Consider the following 21095-nt stretch of genomic DNA (forward strand, 5'->3'; position numbering starts at 1 on the left):
AAATCAGAGAGGGAGAAAAACCATGACACTCTTGACTCTGGGAAACAAACTGAGGGTTGTGGAAAAGGAGCTGGGTTGGGGGATGATGGGCATTAAGGAGGGCGTGTGATGTCATGAGCACTAGGTGAATCATTGAACACTACACCAAAAACTAATGATGCACCTTATGTTGGCTAATTGAATTTAAATAAAAGGAAAAAAAAAATAGAAAATAGATTTTTAAAACTTCATTTCAATACACGAGAATTTCTGATATTTTTGTCATTTATTTCTAAAATAATTTTACGTGGTCAGATAACATACTTTTAATAATATTAACATTTATTGAGACTTGATTTACTTCCCAGTATATATATTTTCTTTTAAAATGTTCTCTGTGTACTTGGAAAGAAAATATCTTCTGTAGTTGTAGACGTGATGTCCATACTGGGAAGGAAACTTTGTGTACCTTCTTAGATTCTCCAGTACTCTTGTTTATTTCTCATTCAGTGACCTACCCGAATTAGTTTCCCCTCTAGCACTTGGATGAAATTCAACAGCATGTCAGTTTACAAAAAGTAAATGATAGTCATCCTCCAACTTCAGAAAAAAATCTGAAGGCCAGAGAATCTTATCTTCTGTCAGCACAGGGCAGAATGCAAAGGAGTCTGCTTGTACAGCCTCAGCACGTCTTATGTGAAAATCAGGCCCAAGTGCAGGATGAGTAATACTCTAATATATGGGTTGGGATATTTTGGTGGACAATCTGAGAATCGTGACATACACACCCATTTCCCTGAATCCTTCCTGGTGGCAGAAACAGCCCCTTCCATGTTAGCCTCACCTGAGGTGGATGCCTTGAATGATGATGTTTGGCCTCCTCAGGACCTACCCCCTACTCCTCATTGCCTCTAGGTTGATATCAAGAGTCAGGTACCAGCAGAGCCTGGAGAGAGAAATACAAACCCTGCTTTGAGGAAAAAGTGCCTACATAACAAAGGAATTACAGGACCTAATAATAGAGCCCGGGGAGTGTGCGTAAAAGTGGATCTTGGTGTTCGATGAGGGAAAGTAGAATATAAGACCCGAGAAATCTTTATTTACATGGGGCACTCACCTTTAATTCACGATTTTTACTTGAGTAAAAATATCCAAGGCCATCCCAGCAGACTAAGGACGGGCAGAGTCAGAATGGCAATCAAGAAGGTTTGACCTGCAGGGATCTGAGGCAGTGGCTGTTACACCACAATTCCCTAGGATGCTAGTTTATTTATATAAAGAGGAAAAAAAAAAAAGAATAATGAACTAGTTGCCTTCCACCTGGATGGAACATTGGGACCCCACACCCAGTTCCCAGCTCTAAATGTAGACCCAGAGCACACTCAGTGAAAGGAAGGTCAGTTCCCCTTCAGTAACATTCCTGTAACTCCATCGCAAATGTACACAGTAAATATTCCTTCAGTCATTTCTCAAAGGAGTTGTAGACGTGAGGTCTACATACTGGGAAGGTGTGTAGACAAACCCTGTGGCCATTTGTCAGGGTAAATGTGCACTGGGAAGGTCAAGGGCATGTCAAGTGTTTCTTCTCAGGTGAAGGACAAGCTGCGGAACTTCAAGTATCTCTCCACTTAAACAAAAACAACAAAAATAACGTTTTGTGGGTCTCTTTGGAATTTGAATTTGGAGGCCACAAGTACCAAAGTTGGGAATACTCCTCTGACTCATTTATTGGGCAACCCCAGAGGCTGCCAAATTCTCAGGGGCCCAGAGCCAGAGTAGGCTCTCCAGCAGATCCTAGCTGTGGCACAAGATGCTTTTTTTTTTTTTTTTTTTAAGATTTTATTTATTTGACAGAGAGAGAGACAGCGAGAGAGGGAACACAACCAGAGGGAGAGGGAGAAGTAGGCTTCCCACCGAGCAGGGAGCCCGATGTGGGGCTCGATCCCAGGACCCTGGGATCATGACCTAAGCCAAAGGCAGATGCTGAACGACTGAGCCACCCAGGTGCCCCACCTTCCTTCTTGATCCTAGAACTCAGCAGGTCAGAAGGTGCTAGCAAGATCTGTGATTGGTTAGGATGTTGTCTGGAATCTGGAAAGCTCCAACACCAGAGACAGAACAGAAGGGTAGGATTCTAGAGTAAACCGGTGCCTTCTAGGGATGCGAACCAGTCATGTGAAGAGCAGCTCCTGTGCCCTGGTAGCAAGAGATCACCCAACAGCAGGACACAAAGTGAGAACTGATGTTTCCCATCATAAACTAGATGGGATCTGATCCATCCATCACAGAATTCGGTGTGCACAGCAGTGAGCTATTGTGCAATGGTAATGGCCTGTTTGGGACTGGACCCAAGCGTGGCCATAAGACCCAAGTGAATCACAGAACATGTGACCCAGACTCCTACCTGTGCTGCCTCTCCCCTCGACAGCACCCATGCTTCATGGGGGGTTCCTATGACTAACCGGCACAAGAAAAGGACTTAGAGTGAATCACAACCAGGCTGGCTCGTCATGTTGGCAGAAATGGCCTGCTGCTGCATGCTGCCTCCTCATAGCACCACTTGGGATGTCCTTGGAAGACATTGTGAAAGGAAGTCCTTCAAATGTACCAAGCTGAGAGTGGCTCAGTCAGTCATTCGTAAGAAAGAAAATGACTGAAGGTACAGAGATACATGGACTTTTGACAGTGGCAGATGGCTTGCCTGATTAGGGCCCTAGAAAGGTCAAACTGGAAGTCCGAGGAAGTTGGAGGAGGGCAAACAGCATGAGATCTTTGTGTCTTACCTGAAAGCCCACCAGAAACCACGTACTACAGGGAAGTCTCTCAACAATACGGTAACAAGATGACCATCCTCTGGCTGCCAGGCAGACTCTTCTCACCAATCTGGTCCTTGTGCAAAGGCCCATGAACAGTGTCAGGGAGAAGAGCTAAGCACAGGCCCAATGGCAAGGACTTCCTATATCAAGACGCACCTTACCACCATAGCTGAAGGCCTCTCTAATGGACAGCAGACTGATGCTATCAACTTGGCACCGTTAATCCTGGGTCAGTATTTTGTCCTTACAACACCTGCTTATGGTTCTGCCAACACCATCACCCAAAGACTTAGAGAATGCCTTACCTGTGATATCCCACAGTACTGCCTCAGAACGAAGGACCCATTTCACACCAAAGGAGGTGTGACCATGAGCTCATGACTATGGAATGCGCTGGTCTTGTCCCATACCCATCATCCAGGATTGACTGGCCTGATATGATGGTGACACGGACTACTGACAGTTCCACTAAGGTGCTGGCCAGGGGTCAATACTTAATATGGCCTGGATACCATCTTCCACCCAGGATGTGCCATACATTCTGAACCAATGACCAATGATGAATAGTGCCACTACTGCTAGAATACAGGAGTCTGAGACCCAACAGGTGTGGGAGTGGCCCCATCTATTACGACAGCCAGCAACCCTGCATATTTTGTTTCCCATTCATACAACCTTGGGCTCTCAGGGATTATAGATAGGTCCTAGCTCCTGGAGATAGGAGTGGAGATACTTCTTTCAGGGTCACAGCAAGCATTCCTTTTAAGGGGAAGCTATGACTACCACCTGACTCTTTTTTTACAACAGGCAAAAACTGGGATTGTAACTGACAAACATCAGGGACTAAGGTTGCTAGTAGATAATCGAGTAGAGTGGTGTGTGTCTACAACCTAGGTAAGTAACTGGGTATCTCTTAGCAGTGACTTAGCAGCAATGACTTTCAATGAGCAAGGGAAACCACCACAACCATCACCTTGGGGACGAAGATCTGGGTCACCCCACCAAATAAGCAACCCAGATAGACCAAAACGTTGCTTAAAGGGAATCCAGCAGAGGGACTCTTGCTCATTTCACTAGTGCTCTTGCCATAGGCATCCAGAACAGGTCATCATCAACTTTGGGAATCTGGTCACATTTGCAGAGTAAGGATGCCTTTGTTCTCAGCAGGAGGCGGCTCCGGGATGGTAAGCTCCACAATGTAGTCTGAGAAATGTACACGATGGGAGGGAGTTGTGCAAAGGGTGGACTGAGCTGGGACGCAAAACTTATACACCTCCAACTCCCTCAACCAGTTCCCTCTCTCCTGCGGTTGGCACCCCATCTGCACCAGGCTGCCCTGCACTTGGAGCTGACTGAGGCACACACTGCAGGGCATTTGAGCTGGCTGTCAGCCACTAGGTGCTGGATGGTACATACCAGAGGTGCACAGGACTGAGCCCCACAATGAGCTAGGACTTCAAAGAGCTACACTCAGAGCAAAGGAGATTAGCATCTAAACCTGCCCCTCCTGCCAGGTGCAGGGAATGAGAAGGCAGCCTGGTGCAGACCAGAACAGGGGAATGGGGGGAGGGGAGGCCTGGTAGGGAGCTGAGACAGCTACCCTGAACCTGCACTACTGGAACACATACCTTGGATTGGCCATTCAGATGTGAACAGGACTGAGGCCATCTCCATCACTGGGTCCTGTGTCCATGTGTCTGCAAACACTCAGCATCATCCAGCTACTTTTTTTTTTTTTGCCAGCCTAATAGTACAAAGTGATAGGTCATTATTGTTTTATTTGGCTGTGATTACTAATGATTTTGAGAATTTCTCCTGTACTTTAGGGTTTGGTTTCTTCTGTAAATTACATTTCCTCTTAGTTCAATTTGGCAGTTGCTGTCAATGGCATGTCTTAATTTTGGTTATGGTGTCACTTGTACAAAAGATTTAAATTTTGATACAGGGAGCACTGTGGGTTTTGCTTTTGTACTATTTAATCATGCTTTAAAAGCCTTCCCTTTTCGAATTTTTCCCCTATAATTAAAAATGCTGTTTAGATCCTTTACACATAAAAAAACTTATTTTTGTGCATGGTATGAGGAAGGAATCTGATTTTATTCCATTTGGATAGCCAGTCCTTCCAAGATCACATTCTGACTTGAAATGTCACTTATATTGTATACCCAATTTCCAAACATACCTTGGTCTGTTTCTTGATCCTCTATTGTCTATTCACACACTGATGCCACTTGCCTCAATGACAAAGTTTAATTTTGTCTTCATAATTCACAGGGCAGGTCTAACCCTTCCTTTGCCCTTTTGTTTCTGCAAGACTGTCTTGGCTACTCTTGTCCTCTTATAGCTCCATATACATCCGATAATCATCTTTTTACATTCTATTTTTAAAATGGTAGCAATTTTATTGGTATTGCTTTCACTATATGGTCTCTTTCAAGTAGTAATTGTTCTATCCATGAACATGGGTTATCTCTATTCTTCCTTTAGAAAAGCTGTGTTTTTTCTTCATAAAGTTTTTTTTTTTTAGATCCCAAGATATTATAGTTTCTGGTGTTACTGTGGATGGGATAATTTTCCTATCATATTTTCTAATTTTTGTTACACTAATTTCAATATGTAGATAACCTATTCACTAATCATGCTAATTTGCTAACTCTAATGATTTTCTTAAGTTTCTAAAGGAGATAGTACTATTTAGAAATTATAGCACACATACCCATTTCTAATCTTTTTTTTGGAATTTAAAAAAGTATTACATTTATTAGTACGCCCAGGGCAATACTAATCATGGTGGTGATCAATGTCGTACTTACCTTGTTTCTAACATCAGTAGAAATGTTTGTGATTACCTATCATTAAGCATGTTTGCTGTCTTTCATATTCCTTTTATCCAGTTAAGAAAATTATCTTCTATTATTTTGATATTTCATCATTTCTGCTTAGATTTTCTATTTAACTCGTCATTTAAAAGTGAATTTTAATGGTGTGTGTGCGTGTATTTGGCGTGACTGTCTTTTCAAAAAGGAATTTTATAGTTAGCAATTAGTATTTTGGAATTTGTTAAGACTTCACTTGTGGCCAAGTACTAGGGAAAATTCTTCAATGTGTTCTATTTCTACTTAATACAGAGTATCTTGGCCTGCACCTGGAGTAAGAGGCTCAGAGGAAGGCTGAGATCTGCCTGCTGCAGGAATCAGAGGTGCCACTGAGGCCTTCGTGCTCCCTCAGCAGCAGCAGTCCTTGCCATATGAGAAGAAAGAAGCCTCAGAACTTGGATTTAGAGGACGTGAGTCCTTTGTGTTTCCCCCAGGTCGTGGTATCACACCTCATAGACCTTGCTTTCCCATGAGGAGCCTGTCTGCCAGACTCCACACACACACCTTCCACAAGAGCTTCCTATGCTCCCATTATGACTCCCTCCCAAGCTTCCCACATCACACCCAAAGCAGGGGTCCACAGAGCTCTCCTTGGGCAGGGCCACCATAGCCAGACATGACACCACTCTAATGCTGCAGCCAGCACATGCCAGGCTCTGGCTGGCTGCCTTCCCTAAGAACTGACCACACTGCTTTCCCAGTCACCACATATCCATGCCTCTCAGGTGGCCCATACACTCACCATTCCCTTATCTGACCTCCCCTTTTGCCAACACTCCAGCCTCTTTCCATGTGTCTTCACCAAAAACTCCGGTATCTCAACTTACCTGAACTTTCCCTTCATCTTCTGAAACAGCTATTTCCTTTCTTGCCATGTCACGTGTGTTTATTTTAGCTAATTTCTTGTCTCCTCTCCCTTTCCCCCATGGCTGTATGCAGGATGCACTAGGACCACTGAGTACCAGATAGGACTGTAATAGGATTAACAGAGTTCTGACTTCAAGGTGACAAAGACCTTGGGTTTCCAAATATCTTACGTTATGTAAGTAAGATATTCACACCAGGGGAGGCTGGGCAAAAGGTATATGGAATCTGCGGCACTGCCTTTGCCACTTTTCTGTAAACCTAAAATTATCCCAAAATAAACCTTATCTTAGATTTTTAAAGGGCGGGGTAGGCTATATTTTCCTTTTGAGGAAATGGCTGTATCTGGGTTTGTCTATGTGGGGCACAGGTGCTATGTTGGGTATAAAGTATCAGGAAGAAGGGGCTGTGGTACTGGACAGCTGAAGCCACAGGTTGTAGTAAAGAGTTTCTCATCCTCATTGTCTGTTTCTCAAGAATGCTTCTTATTTTTGAAGAATTTTTCACAGTGCAAGTCGACTGGGAGCCGCTCAACTGAAGCTGAAGGGGTCGCTCTCTCCCATCCTGGCCCGGGTGGTGTGGGCATGTGGTGAAGCCAGAAAGTCACACACACATCCTGGTGTTTTGAGCGTCGGGGCAGCTGGACGTTTTCAGACAGCGGCGGCACCATGGGAGCACTCGGGGAGAACGACGGCAGGCAAGACCTTGCTGGAATGGGCCCTGGCTGCTGCCCGCTGCTCTGCTTCCTGCGGTCCCACACCTGTGCCTCCAGCCTTCCTGACCTGCTGCACTGCTCTATTTCCTTCCAGTAAATTTCTTTCTTGGGGTTAGCTAGCTTTCTATCCTGTTGCTTGCAGTTGAGAACTCTAATGATATGCCCACCAAAGCAGCCGGGGCCTCTCCGTGGACCACCTCCGGGGATGCCACTTGCACAGAGTACAAAATGGCGTCCCCACAGTTCTGCAGTGTGGCACCACACAACTATTTATTGATGCGTGTCTAAAGCAGGTAACAGAATAGGACATTTCCTTACTTCACTACGTATCTGAACAACAATCAGGATACAAGTCTAGTACCTTGAACATGGGCCTTCTTACATCCACTCCTCTCTCCCACTTACTGTCTGAATAAGCTTGGGCAGGTGGCATGGCAGCCAGACAACAGGCCAATAATGGGTCTCTGTTACTGGTCATGCTCCTTGTCTGAAAAATAGAGACATCATATGTCCTTCATTGACTTGTTGTGAGGATTTAAAAAGAAAGTCACATAACACAGTGCCTGGCCCATAAGAGGCATTTGAGAATTGCTCATTCCTTTTCCAGTGTTGATAAAATAATCATTTAGTTTGTATGTAGACAAGCTTTTCACCAAAATGAGATTATCTTCAATTGACACAATCATCTGAGCCATGCTGCATGTTGAAGCAATATGACCTCAGAATACTCGTCCCGATGCTTCTGGCTTCCACACCTACAATGCTCATACTGTCACTTTCCACATGGGTGAATCCACTGCAAAAGGAAGGGACAGGCTGCATGTTAACTTGAGGAAGACATATATTTAAGTAGTTAAGCCTTTACGTGAAGATGGAACACAACCTCTAGACCTTCTCCATCCTAGTGTACCCCATCTGTGTTGAGACCTGCGTTCATTCCTACCAATTAGCAAATATGCTCACATTCTGGAGTGGGAGTATCAGCTTTGGGCCCTCCTGATGGTAGCTGCCTGAATTACGATTTCAGCAAGTCTAGAAGCTTCGGTAGAGAACAGGTACCTAATCCAATCTCGACAGGGTAGAGTCATTTCCCCAGAACTGAGAATCGGGCCATCAATTCCCAGCCAGTCTCAGTGAAAGACATCAACAGGAGTCGTCATTCTCCACGATGCTATCTTTGCCTAGAAAGAGGACAATGCTGCTCTGAGGTATGACAGAGAGTGAGCGGGTGTGGACAGAACCATACCAGCCAAACCACAAAAGGGACCTGAGTTTCCTGTAGAAGGTGGTTTTGGCCATAGATTGCTTCTAAGCTACTGCCACTTTGGCTTTCATGAACTACCTTTTAGCTTAGAAGAAACTCCATACTAAAAATAAAACAAGACAAAATAAAGCTGCTAAGAACGTTCATGTACAAGTCCTCGTTTGGATATAACAAACATTTCTCTTGGGTAGATACCTGGGGGTATGTGGCTAGGTTTCTGATAAAGTTATATTTAACACACCCATTTTCCCTGTTTTCTCTAGAGAATTATTTATGTATTATATATTCACAGATGATAACATTTTAGGAAACTGAAAAGCTCTCAGAAAGTACTGGTTATGTCTTGCAGCATTCAAAAAGGTGCTGGAAAAAACTTATGGGGAACAGCATGAAGCAAGAGTGCTGGGTTTATTGTTGCCAAATGAAGCTCCCCAAAGAAATTACCACTCAACTAAGGATTTCTGGAGGAATCTGTTCTGAATTAGGAAAGGGGCATAATTTAAAATCATGATCCATTCTGGGGTCATGATTAAAGCACACTTTTGAAAAGATATTTCTAAGTAAGTGTGCTACTTATTTATCACGTTGAGAATGATGTCATTTCAGTGAAGGATGTTTTCCATTCTACATCCATGTAAGTCAGCGTGTAAAAACACACGTGTAAAAGAGTCTCACAGTGCTACATGCTCAGCACGAGGGTCCTGTTGGGTAGTGCATGCTGTGCAGTGTTTCAAAAGACATGTAAAAAAGAAGTTTCTAAAAGTGCCACTTGCTTGCTAAGTTGAAACGGTGTTATTTCAGTGAAAGGATGCTCTAATCACTCAGTAATGATGTAGAGAATTCTTTAAAGACACACACAGAAAAGAAAGGGGGAAAGTGTATTTTGAGGCCAACATGGGAGCATAATCCCCTCACTTTCCAGCAACCATGAGAACAAATGTCTGCACTGTGTGTCCCTCAGCAGAGAGAGGCTTCCTGCCTCTGGAGGAGGAAGCATCACGGCGGTCCGAGTGGTTGCGGCGTCTAAGCGGGACCTCTCCCGCCGGAGAAGTTTGTCACAAACGCCGGCCTCTGGTCACACGCAGACTCAGCATGGTGAGGCCACGATGCCCCCGCCCCTGAAGGGCAGCGGCGTGAAGGGGCAAGTGTACAAGGGCATTAACTAGCAAAAATACAGCAAAGCAGATGCAAACGTGGCCTCAAACTTCAAAGGAATTTAAGGAGGAATCCTGAGTGAAGAAGCAACTGATGCAAGTCCTTCTCAGAACAGGAGCATCAGGCTGTCCTCTATGCTTTGTTTAGCAAGTTAAGAGAGCGTGTTAAAACCTACCAGTTACCATAAGATTTAAGCTGAATCTCTATCAGAAAGTTGAGCTTGTTTACTAAAAGGAATGAAGTTTTTCTGTATTAATTAGGAGTTTGCTTTAAGAATTATCTTCAAATGACAACTGATTGAAAACTCAGAAATGAGGTAGGTTTGTTACAGAAATCTGTAGTTTTTTAAAATATTTGGTTTGGGGCTTGGTATTTTTTCCATTTTTCATTTACGACAGTAAAATGTCTGCCACAGGAGGCTAAAATTACCTCGGACCTCACACCAGTGATGGTGGTCAGCCCTGTCACCGTGAGCAGCCCGGGGCAGACCTGCCCGCCCTGTCTGTTTGCAGAACTCAGTCTGGCAAGAAGAAACAAGTGATTCCAAAATACTAATTAAAGAACCCAAAGCAAAACTGCATTCTTGGGGACTTTTCCCACCACACCCCACTGACTCCACCACCACCTGCATTTGGGAAATGGTTTTAGAATCGTGTGGCTCAGGGCAGGAGGTGAGAGCGGGGCTGCAGGTCCAGGCCGGGCCCACCTGGGTGTCACTGTGCGTCCCTGCGGGACTGTGGGCAAAACAGCCACACCTCACAGCCTCTGTCTGATCCGGGAGCGTGCGTGGTACCAACCGCAGGCGGCAGTTTTGTACGTTAGAGGAGATAATGTAGATGCTGCTTAGCATCTTTGTTTTGAAGCAGAGGAAATGGCATCTGAGCAGCGACTTATCTCAGGTCCCCAAATAGTGCAAATAGGCCGGGCTGAGACCCAAGTCCCAGTCACATGCCTTACAGCTGCCGCCGGCAGGCCAGGTGAGGCCGCTTCACGGGTCGGGCGAAGGGAACTGGAAGCAGTTACCTGGCCCATCTGTGGGAGCCCCCGAGCAGGTGATAGCAGCTCTTGAGGACGGGAAACTTATTTTCCTTATTCCACACGTAGACCCGCAGGGAGAGGTCGAAGGAAGCAGTGAGGACTCGGCTCTGGTCCTTGAAATGAGAAGCCGAGTGAGGTGGAGCCGCAGGCTCCGGAGGCGGGGCCCCGATGCAGGCGGGCGGGCCCCCACTCACCACCCACAGGGACGTGACGGGCTTCTGGTGGTCCTGGAAGGCTGCCAGCCGCAGGCCCTGGATGGTGAAGAGCACCAGCTCCGACCCCGACACCAGCAGGATCAACTGAGAGCCATGGCCCTTCATGAGGTGAGGGGGTGTCATGGTGTCTGGCAGGAGGAAACTTGCAATCTGTTGTACTTTTTCAAATAAAAACACAGACTGTCATCTCAGTAGCAGCTGGGGGTGTGGAGTACACGTGCCTCACCTAAGATGACGTGGTACACTGACAAGAGCAACACCTTTGTGGTCACACCTGCGAGTACTCCCTGAAGCCTCCCATACGGATGGCGGTGCCCTACTTAAGGGGACTGTAAAGATTCGAGGCAAAATGCATGTGGAAGTGACAATATCTGGCACACGTACCTTCCAGGGGATAGGCCCCCTGCCCCTCCCCAGCTACGGCAGGGTGATGTAAGATGTGGCGCCATGAGAACTATGACATTTGTAACATCTGCCAAAAACTATTATGATGATACTGTCTTTTATACTGTATAGCATTCCTTTTTTTTTTTTTTTTAATTAACTGGATCATTTCCTTATGGTTTACCAGCAGGAAAAAAATTACCTCTTTCGAAGAATTCATGCTCATTATCAAACAAGGGATTTGAGTACACATCCTGTTTCCCTTTTTTCCTTGGCTGCTAGGAAGCTCAGAGTAAACTTTATGGTCAAATGATGACATGAAAACAAATGAATATAGTACAAAAGAAAAAATTCTAAGGGCCACAGGGCAGGCCAGTCACAGTGACATCCAGTTTGGGAGACAAAGGAGGCAGAAAAAGAGACAGCTATGGGTCTTATTTTCCTGTTGGCCTGGGAGCTCCCTGGGGAAGAAACGGTTGTGGCTTTTACTCATCTCTGTGCACACTCAGCACCAAGAAGAGTGTGTCTGCCACAGTTGTGACAAGACAGTGAGGAGAGGCGAGACTGTACGTGGTCAGTGGTTAGTGCCTGGATCCCAGGGCCACACAGAGGGCCTGGAATGCGGCAAGCGCTCAACCACTCGGCCAGTACAATCACAAACAACAAGACATTTGTTGGGCCACTATATTCACTGAGAGGGAAGAAAAGTGCCCCAAAGGAAACCCGAGGAATCTGTGCTTGAGGCACCACAGTGCAACAGTGACAGTCCTGGCGTGGGGACACTTACCCACAACGTCCACTCCTTCCTGGGACTGCTTGGCCCCCAGCTCGTAGGTGCTGATGGCCAGCTGCCTGCTATCATTGTTTCTGTGCATCACCATCAGCCTGGCTGTCTCGTCAGGGGCCCAGCAGGCTCTGGAAGTCAGCCAGATGGGGAGAGTGGTGGAGACAGGAGGCTCATCCTCTACCAGACAGAGCAGGGAGCGAGTGTAGAACACCTGGGGGAACACCGCCATGTGGTCCGTGCCGCTGACCCACACCCAGTGACCTCACCGTGTCTTACAGGGTTTCCGGTGCCCCTTGTGTGCCCTGCTCTCCAGACTGCTCGGACTAGCTGGTCAGGCCCTGCTGGAAACATCTTGCACACCCGTCCCGGGTCAGTCGGTGTGATAGGACAACCAAATCAACGGCTCTTGTGTTTTTTAAGGGCTCTTGTGGTTTTGAGCAGTGTACGTCACCGGCATGCTTTTGCCTCCAACGTCTTGCTCTCTATTCCTGTCCTACCACTTGAAGTCTGCTCCAGATGACTCCTCTGTCCCTGGACCATCCTGTCTGCAGGTGCTTCTGGCAGGCTTGGTCCTGCACTGGAAGCCACCCTCCCAGACCCATCCACAAGCCTGGGCACAGAACTCACCACTTTGTGTGCACAAAGCCACTGACCTTTGGGCCCAAGTCTGAGTCCTGGGCCGAAGCAAACACCCACCGGCAGTCAGGAGAGCAGAGGAGACTGGTGGGGCTGCTCGGAAACACACTGGTCCTGGAGAGCAGCTGCAGCTGGGGCACGCTCAGCGCATACAGGACGCCCTCGGCACAGGCCGCCTGCACAGACAGCGAAGACCGTGGTCAGCCCGGGGCCTCCCCCAGCAGAGGGCAACCGCTCGACTGCCTCCTTGCCGGCTAACGCTCCTTGGAAATATTTCTTGTCAGACATTGCCCACGACTTTTTACTTTCTCTCACTCTTATGGAAATTTAATTTGTTCACAGATCTTGTCACTGCAGCACTGAGCGCCCCTGCACAGAAGCTCCACACACCGATTCCAGTATTTCCGCTGAGAGATCCCCAGCGCTGGCCTGATTAGGTCAGAGTGTCATACTGAAGACTTAACAGGGAAAAAAAAAAAAGCTTTTCAAAAAAGCGCAAATCTTATTTGCCATGTGTAAAAAATACCTATTTACCCTCATCCGACTTACTGTAATGCCGGTCTTTGAAAATGTTTGCTCATCTGACAGGTGAAAAGCTTCATCCTAATGTCACTTTCTTGATTACGGGTTAGTAATCCCATACTGGCCAATTGTGCTGTTTTCTATGAACTGACTGCTATCTTTTCAACTAGATTCTATGCTTCATATAATCTGATATCAGTGCTTCGTTAAAGAAGATTCAGTGTTTTCTCATAATTTTCATGTATCTTAATGTTGTAATATTCTCTGGTTCAGATGTTTTGGATTTTTAAGTAAATCAAACCTATGTAATTTTTCTTGATTCAAAACTGTTTAGGGGCGCCTGGGTGGCTCAGTTCGTTAAGCAGCTGCCTTCGGCTCAGGTCATAATACCAGGGTCCTGGGATTGAGCCCCGCGTCGGGCTCCCTGCTCAGTGGGAAACCTGCTTCTCCCTCTCCCTCGGCCTGCTGCTTCCCCTACTTGTGCTCTGTCAAATAAATAAAATCTTAAAAAAAAAAAAAAAGTTTATACATTCCTGAGATAATTTTACACTACTGTCTTTTGCATTAGTTTTTAATTATTCTAAACATATTTCTACAAACAGAGTGACATGTGAGTAACTTGTTTTCCTTCCTGTCCCTATGCTCCATTTCTCGAATAGCTTGTCCTTCGCCTACTGTTTTAAAAGGACATCTTTATGGTTTGTTCCCGGGTTTTGGTACCAAAAAAAAAAAAAAAATTAATTAAACAAAATAAAAGGACATCCTTACCCAGGCACTCACACATGGAACCCTCTCTGGACTTTCTATTCTATTCAACTTACATAAAGACACCTGTTCTTACAAGCCAAGAAAACACAAAAACTATAAAATGCTCAGAAAATGGCAGGCAACATTCAAACAAAGTCATTAGAAGAAAGTGAAAGTAAGAAAGGAACAAAACATTTTAGCTGATAGAACCATTCCCCAAAGAACAACCAACAGAGATTGGTAGCCACACCCCGACATGAATCAAATATCATAAAATAAGCACGTGCAGACATGAAGGAACACCCTGAATTAGAAATTCAACACTCAAACCAAAATGGACAAAGAGCCAAGATGTGAAATAAGAGTTAAATTAATTCGGGAAAGATACTGAAGAAAAAGTTATCTTAAAGACTAGCAATAGGGCGCCTGGGTGGCTCAGTCATTAAGCGTCTGCCTTCGGCTCAGGTCATGATCCCAGAGTCCTGGGATCGAGTCCCGCATCGGGCTCCCTGCTCGGCCGGAAGCCTGCTTCTCCCTCTCCCACTCCCCCTGCTTGTGTTCCTGCTCTCGCTATCTCTCTGTCAAATAAATAAATAAAATCTTTAAAAAATAAAAACATAAAAAAAAAAAAAAAAAAGACTAGCAATATACCTGAGAATATATTCTACTGGGCCAATAAGGACACTAAAGAAGAAGGAAAACAGGCAAGAGAACAAAGATGGAATAAAGAGCTAAGATGAATCTGAGAGCAGGTGTCCAAGAGGACGGGCAAAGAAGATCTAGTAAGCATACAAGTGAAGCTCCTGCAGAGGAAAAGCAAACAATTAAGAGACTAATACTTAAAACTCACATACAATGAAACTTTCTGAAAATAAAAGAAAACCTGAATCCACATATCAAAAGGGTACATATGTTCCTGGAAAAGTCAATCCAGGATGGTCACCACAGACACCTCACAACAAAACTACTAGACTTTAAGTATTTCAAAAATCCTTCAAGCCTTTGATTTACAAGTCCAAGTGTACAACAAGGAAAGTAAGTCAAAGTGGGAGCAGACTTTTCAACAAAAACACAGTGAAATAGTATTTTCACAAAATTCAAGACAAATATGAGTCAGGGATCTAGGGCCCAGCCCGGCCATTCTTCAAGTGTCCAGGCTACAGAAAGCAGCGTCAGACCTGCAAGGATGTATTCGAGAGACTTCTTCGGGGATCTACTAGAGGATGGGCCCCACCAGACCACAAGATACAAGGAAAACGTCACCAGAACTGGTGTGACTACTAAGTACAGTACACTGTCGGTCAAAGTTTAAAAAAAAAAAAAAAGGGGAGACAAGGAAAAACAATGTGTAAATGTTGCATATTCTCAGAAAGGTGGAAATAGTGGATCTTCAAAAGCGGGAAGAGAAGGGACAAGGATCAAAGTAGAATAAGTACACTGATCACCATGGGAGAAAAGGAGTATCATGTAAAGCCAACAAATAAAATAATACGTAGGCCTGAATAAGGAAAATGGAGACAAAAAGTATTAAGACAAAGGTAACCACGCCACAAAAAACAAACAAAAAATACAAGCCTTCCTAAATAACAAAAGATAGCACCTTTACCCAAAAAGATACACATTAAAAAGGGAAAACATATTTGGAGAAAGGAGCTCAGTAATGTGCCACATCACACCATAAACGTGACATAAAACAAAACTTGAGATCAGGCACATATGTTGTTCAATGTAAATGGCTTAACTCACTTTATCAGAATAAAAAAGATGATTACACTGATGTACAAAAGAAAACCTGACTGTATATTCAAGAAGCTCAATCAAAACAGAAAAGTTAACCATGACGAAACAGTAAAGGTGTGTCAGGCACACACAAATCCGTGGAAGGAGGCAAAGTGGTCCTAATACCAGAAAAGGGAGGACTCAGGCCAAAGCAGGAAATACAACAACAGACACTTCCTATCCCTGTGAAAATTAATAAAAGGAAACCTTGTCTAGAATGGAGTTCAGAGGCCAGCAGGGGGAGCTCTCACGCCAAGCACTGGTTGTCAATTGCGGACCCAAGAGGAAGAGAGGGACCTCCTGGAGGATGCTCCTTAAAATCCCAACAGGAGGAGGAAGGTTTCTTCCGTCCCAGCAACAGCTCAGCCAATGAGAGGCAGTCACAGCGCAGCCGACGAGAAGCCACTATACTTCCAGCTCCCAGTTCAGCCCCTCCCCACACCCCTTTTCCTCTCTAAAAGAACCTTTCTCTTGTTTTTTGGACTTCTCTATGGTTTTGCCACAGCTGGCGTCCCCTGAATTGAATTCTCTGCTATTTCCACATAAACCCATTTTTGCTAGTAAAATAACTGGCAGCTTTTTTTTTTTCAAGGTTAACAACAATAAAGGCTGTAATTCACAATGAAGAAATAAAACCTCTGATACTTATCAAAGAAACACCCCAATCACCTTCACAAAGCAGACACAAAAAGAAACAAAGTGAAACACAATAATATATTCAAATATTTATGAGTTAAACATGTTATTATATAAAAATAAACAATAATAATGCTCTCAGTCTAAGGCCAAGTAGACAGAAGGTAAATAAACGTAAGACCTAACAATATAATTGGGGCACCTGGGTGGCTCAATCGGTTGAGAGTTGGAATCTTGGTTTCGGCTCAGATCATGATCTTGGGGTTGTGAGATTGAGCCCCATGTCAGGCTCCATGCTCAGTGCGGAGTCTGCTTGAGATTCTTTCCCCCTCCCTCCCTCTCTGCTCCTCTCCCTGCTCGTGCTCTAATAATAAGACTTAACAATAATAATAATGACTATATTTGGATATTTGTATCCCAATAATGGAGAATACACCTTCCTTGCAAGCACACATAAACTTTCACAAAAATGGAATAGTCACAAAGAAACCTCAGTAAATTCTATATCGTAAAGTATTCTCTGATATGATAAGGAAAATCTGTGTCCTAAGATGGCCGATGAAGCCAGCAAGAGTTCCAGTCCTTGCCCCGGGGCTCTTCCAGGTTCTCCCTGCTCTGCTTCCCACACCCACCTATCTGGGTTCTTCTCCCTGCCCCGCTTTGCGCACGCGCCAAAAGTGCCAAGTATGCGGAAGTAGAAGTGTATAAATTGCACCCTTTGTGCTCGGGGCTCAGACCTTTGGAGACCACTCTCCTCTGAGCCCACCGGCGTTAAATAAACTTCCTGTCCTCCAAGATCTCTGGGTGCCGCTTGGTTCTTCCGTCAGGCGATCCAGTCCAGGTTCCGTAACATTTGGTTCCCTGACTGGGAAACCCAACCGTGCTGACCCATTGTTGCCACCGGTTTGGGGGCAATGGCGGGGCGGTGACGGAACGAGGGATCGTAATGGAGAAGGCGCGCCCTGCCTAATTTTTGGCAGTCTCCCGCCCCGTCACCTCAGGCCGGCCCCTCTTTGCTGTTCCCACCTGACTCGAGGAGACTGGGCAGGTGAGCACCTGGTCCCAACATCAGATTCCGGTAAGGCCTGGGGCCCCAGGACCCAGACAGGCCCACCCGTCGGGGTGGAAGGGGAGCCTGATCACCTCCCAGAGACCTCTTAGAGGTCTCACAGGTAGGGATTCCCAGGGAGGGAATGTAATAACTTCTGGAGTGTGAATGTGTGAGTGAATGTGCAGTCCGACCCGGCTTGCTCAAGTGGACTGATTCTGTAGCTCCGTGGGCAGGCACCCTTAAGGTCCCCAGAAGCCTACGGAGTCTGAGTGCGCCCGTATGCAATTCCATGGTGAACGGCATACAGTCTACGGCAGCATCAGAATAGTTTCCGATCGTAAGTCACAACGCTGAGACCGCTACGGCTAAGCCTCACCTAAGCTCCTTGGGGACACGGCCAGAAGGGCATCTGATTGGTCTCCTCACCTCAGGAGGCACCCCCCCTTTGTCTGTCTCTGCCCCACCGCACACGGGGACATCACCACGGGGTCAGGGCAGAGTAAACCTACGGTTCTAGAGACCATGATCAAAAATTTCAAGAAGGGGTTGTTGGGACACTATGGAGTCAGGATGAACCCTGGCAAGTTGAGAACCCTATGTGAATTGGAATGGCCCACCTTTGATGTCAGGTGGCCTTCAGAAGGGACATTCGATGTCCCAATGATTCATCGAGTATGGCGGGTCATAACAGGAGAACCAGGACACCCTGACCAGTTTCCGTACATTGACTCCTGGCTAGGAACTGCTCAGACCCTTCCCCCCCGGGTGCGATTCGTTTGCAATTGGCAAGGACAGGCCAGGGTCTTAATCACTTACCCCCAAGACCGTCTACACCTGGCCCTTCAGCTCCAGACACTCCACCGCCATGGGTCTCACCAGCGCCCCCAGGCCCAGAGGATACACTTTCTCCAGGACCAGCAGCCAGGCTGTGCCCCACGCTGCGCCCCAGGCCGGGCGCAAGCACCCTTCAAATGCCGGTACAAGAGACGCGGGAACCGGAGAGGCACGATGAAGACGGGACAGTCCGACCTGGCCATTCTATGATGTATTATCAGCTCTTCTCCACCACCAACCTCCTCAACTGGAACTCATCGGCCAACCTGGGAAGACTGCCCACAGTTACTCCCCACCGTTTTAACACAGAGGGAAGGAGGAGAATAGTGAAAGGTGCACAGCAGTACCTGGAAGAGCACGCACCAGCGGGAGTCATCGACCCTGCTGCCTGGGCTAAGGTGGCCACACCTGAAGAGCGCCCAGCGTGGGACTTCACCACCACCGAGGGACAGCAACACATCCGCCGGGACCAGGAGGCCCTCCTCCAGGGAATCTGGGCAGGAGCTAAGCAACCCATGAACATGACTAAGGTATCCTCGGTCACTCAACAACCAGGGGAGTCCCCCGGGGACGACTACGAAAGACTATGTGAAGCCTACAGGATATACACTCCATCTGACCCCGAGGCACAGGAAAGCCAACAGATGGTAAACACCTCCTTCGTGGCACAGGCCGCCCCAGATATCAGAAAAAAACTTCAGAAAGTAGAGGGTTTTGCCGGGATGAACATCACCCAACTAATAGAGATTGCCAATAAAGTCTACATGAACAGGGAAGTCGCAGCCGAACGGGAAGCCGACAGAAAGATGAAAAAGAAAGTCAGCCTCCTTGCCGCCACCCTGAAAGAAAAGGACAACACAAAGGGGGGGAGATCCCGACCTCCGAAAGGGGGGAAGCCCAGAACCCCCTTGGCAAGGGATCAATGTGCCTACTGTAAAGAGAATGGGCATTGGAAAAACGAATGTCCCAACCGGGGAAAGGCTCAAAAGCCCAGCCGCTACAATTAAGAACCCCAAGAGGAGAACCTCATAGGCCTTACGGGAATGGACTCAGACTGAGGCGGACTGGGCTCTTTCCTCCTGGCCCCCATGAGCCCACCGTCAAAATGAAGATGGGGGGCCAATCAGTGACTTCCATGGTTGATACTGGGGCCGAGCACTCTGTTGTCACCTCCCCAGTGGCACCCTTCAGCAAAAGGACTGCAACCATCCTCGGGGCCACTGGGACACGGGCGATACAACAGCTCTTTTGCCAGGCTCGCCAGTGCAAACTCAGGGGCCACAAGGTCCAACATGAATTCCTTTATCTGCCTGACTGCTCCATCCTCCTCCTGGGCCAAGACATACTCTCCAAACTTAGGGCTCAGATAACCTTTGGGCCAATGGACACACTAGCCTCTGACTGAACCCAAGGCAATTACCACTAGCAATTACCACGCCGATGGAAGAAGAATGGAGGCTATTCTGTGCCCAGGCCCAACCGAGCAGCCCGCTGGAGTTCAGACTCGCCTACTCCTGCCAGTCAAGAAGCCAGGAGGGGGATATCAACCAGTTCAAGACCTGCGGGCCATCAACAAGGTGACCATCTCTCTGCACCCAGTGGTCCCGAATCCATACACCCTCCTTGGCCAAATCCCAGGATCGGCCAGATGGTTCACTTGCCTAGGTTTGAAGGATGCCTTCTGCCTCCGCTTAGCTCCCCAGAGCCAGCCACTGTTTGCCTTTGAATGCCCTGAACCTGATACAGGGTGCCAGAAGCAACTGACTTGGACGCGCCTCCCGCAGGGGTTTAAAAACTCACCAACCCTCTCTGGGGAAGCACTGGCTGCAGACCTCGCCAGCTTCCCAAGAGGCCACACGATGCACCCTCCTCCAGTATGTGGATGACCTCCTCCTCGCCAGTGACTCATAAGAACACTGCACAAAAGGCACAAAGGCCCTCCTACAGCTCCTGTCAGACTCGGGATAACGAGCCTAACGGAAGAAGGCACAAATCTGCCAACAGGTCCGATACCTTGGTTTCCTCCTCACCCAAGGGAAAAGAGAACTAGGGCCGGAGAGAGAGAAAGTCATCATCTCCCTGCCATAGCCCCAGACAAAAAGGGGCCTACGAGAATTCCTGGGGGCTGCAGGATTCTGTTGCATCTGGATCCCTGGGTTCTTGGCAATAGCAAGACCCCTTTATGATCTCTTAGGGGGACCAGATCAAGAACCCCCTGCCTGGACTGAGGAAGCAGAAGCCGTTTTCACAGGGATAAAGACCTCCCTGGGGCGGGCTCCAGCCCTGGGCCTACCAGATGCAGAAAAACCCTTCAATCTCTTTGTGCACGAAAAGGAAAAAATAGTGCTCGGGTACTCACCCAGACTATTGGGCCCTGGCAACGGCCAGTTGCTTACCTGTCAAAGAAGCTAGACCCTGTGGCAGTGGGATGGCCGCCGTGCCCCAGGGCGCTGGCAGCCACACTCCTACTCATCAAGGAGGCGGACAGACTTACCCTGGGGCAGAAACTTAACGTCAAGGTCCCTCATGCAGTTGTGTCCCTCATGAAGGCACAGGGACACCACTTCCTTCCCAACTCTTGGCTAGCACAACACCAAGGGCTCCTCTGGGAAAACCCACGGGTTACAGTCAAAACAGTAAGGACCTTTAAATCCAGCAACCCTTCTCCCCACAGAAGAGGGGAAACCAGACCATGACTGCTCCGAGGTGACTGATGAAGTCTACGCGAGCCGTCCAGATCTGCGGGATCAAGCCATAAAGGATCCAGAGCTCACGCTGTTCAGCGATGGCAGCAGTT

At 47.1% G+C, this 21095-nt stretch overlaps 1 protein-coding gene across 8 annotated transcripts in view; it reads right to left on the reverse strand.

Moving 5' to 3' along the window:
• Positions 1-339: 339 nt before the first annotated feature.
• The window catches only part of CDK20 (cyclin dependent kinase 20), a 56154-nt gene continuing 35398 nt past the window's right edge, over positions 340-21095 (reverse strand). For 3 of the 8 annotated variants that reach the window (XM_032427449.1, XM_032427445.1, XM_032427450.1), the window contains 6 exons: positions 12747-12905; positions 12094-12304; positions 10902-11080; positions 10693-10820; positions 4424-8046; positions 340-925 (listed from right to left, as the gene is read on the reverse strand). In XM_032427449.1, the coding sequence (XP_032283340.1) occupies positions 7920-8046; positions 10693-10820; positions 10902-11080; positions 12094-12304; positions 12747-12905 (804 nt within the window). In that variant the 3' untranslated portion in view covers positions 340-925; positions 4424-7919. Of the gene's footprint in view, positions 926-1951; positions 8047-10692; positions 10821-10901; positions 11081-12093; positions 12305-12746; positions 12906-21095 lie in introns of those variants that run through there. The other 5 variants (XM_032427447.1, XM_032427448.1, XM_032427446.1 and 2 more) reach the window with 5 other exon arrangements.

This window comes from Phoca vitulina, unplaced genomic scaffold (assembly GCF_004348235.1).
Source record: "Phoca vitulina isolate PV1807 unplaced genomic scaffold, GSC_HSeal_1.0 scaffold37, whole genome shotgun sequence".
Lineage (NCBI taxonomy): Eukaryota > Metazoa > Chordata > Mammalia > Carnivora > Phocidae > Phoca > Phoca vitulina.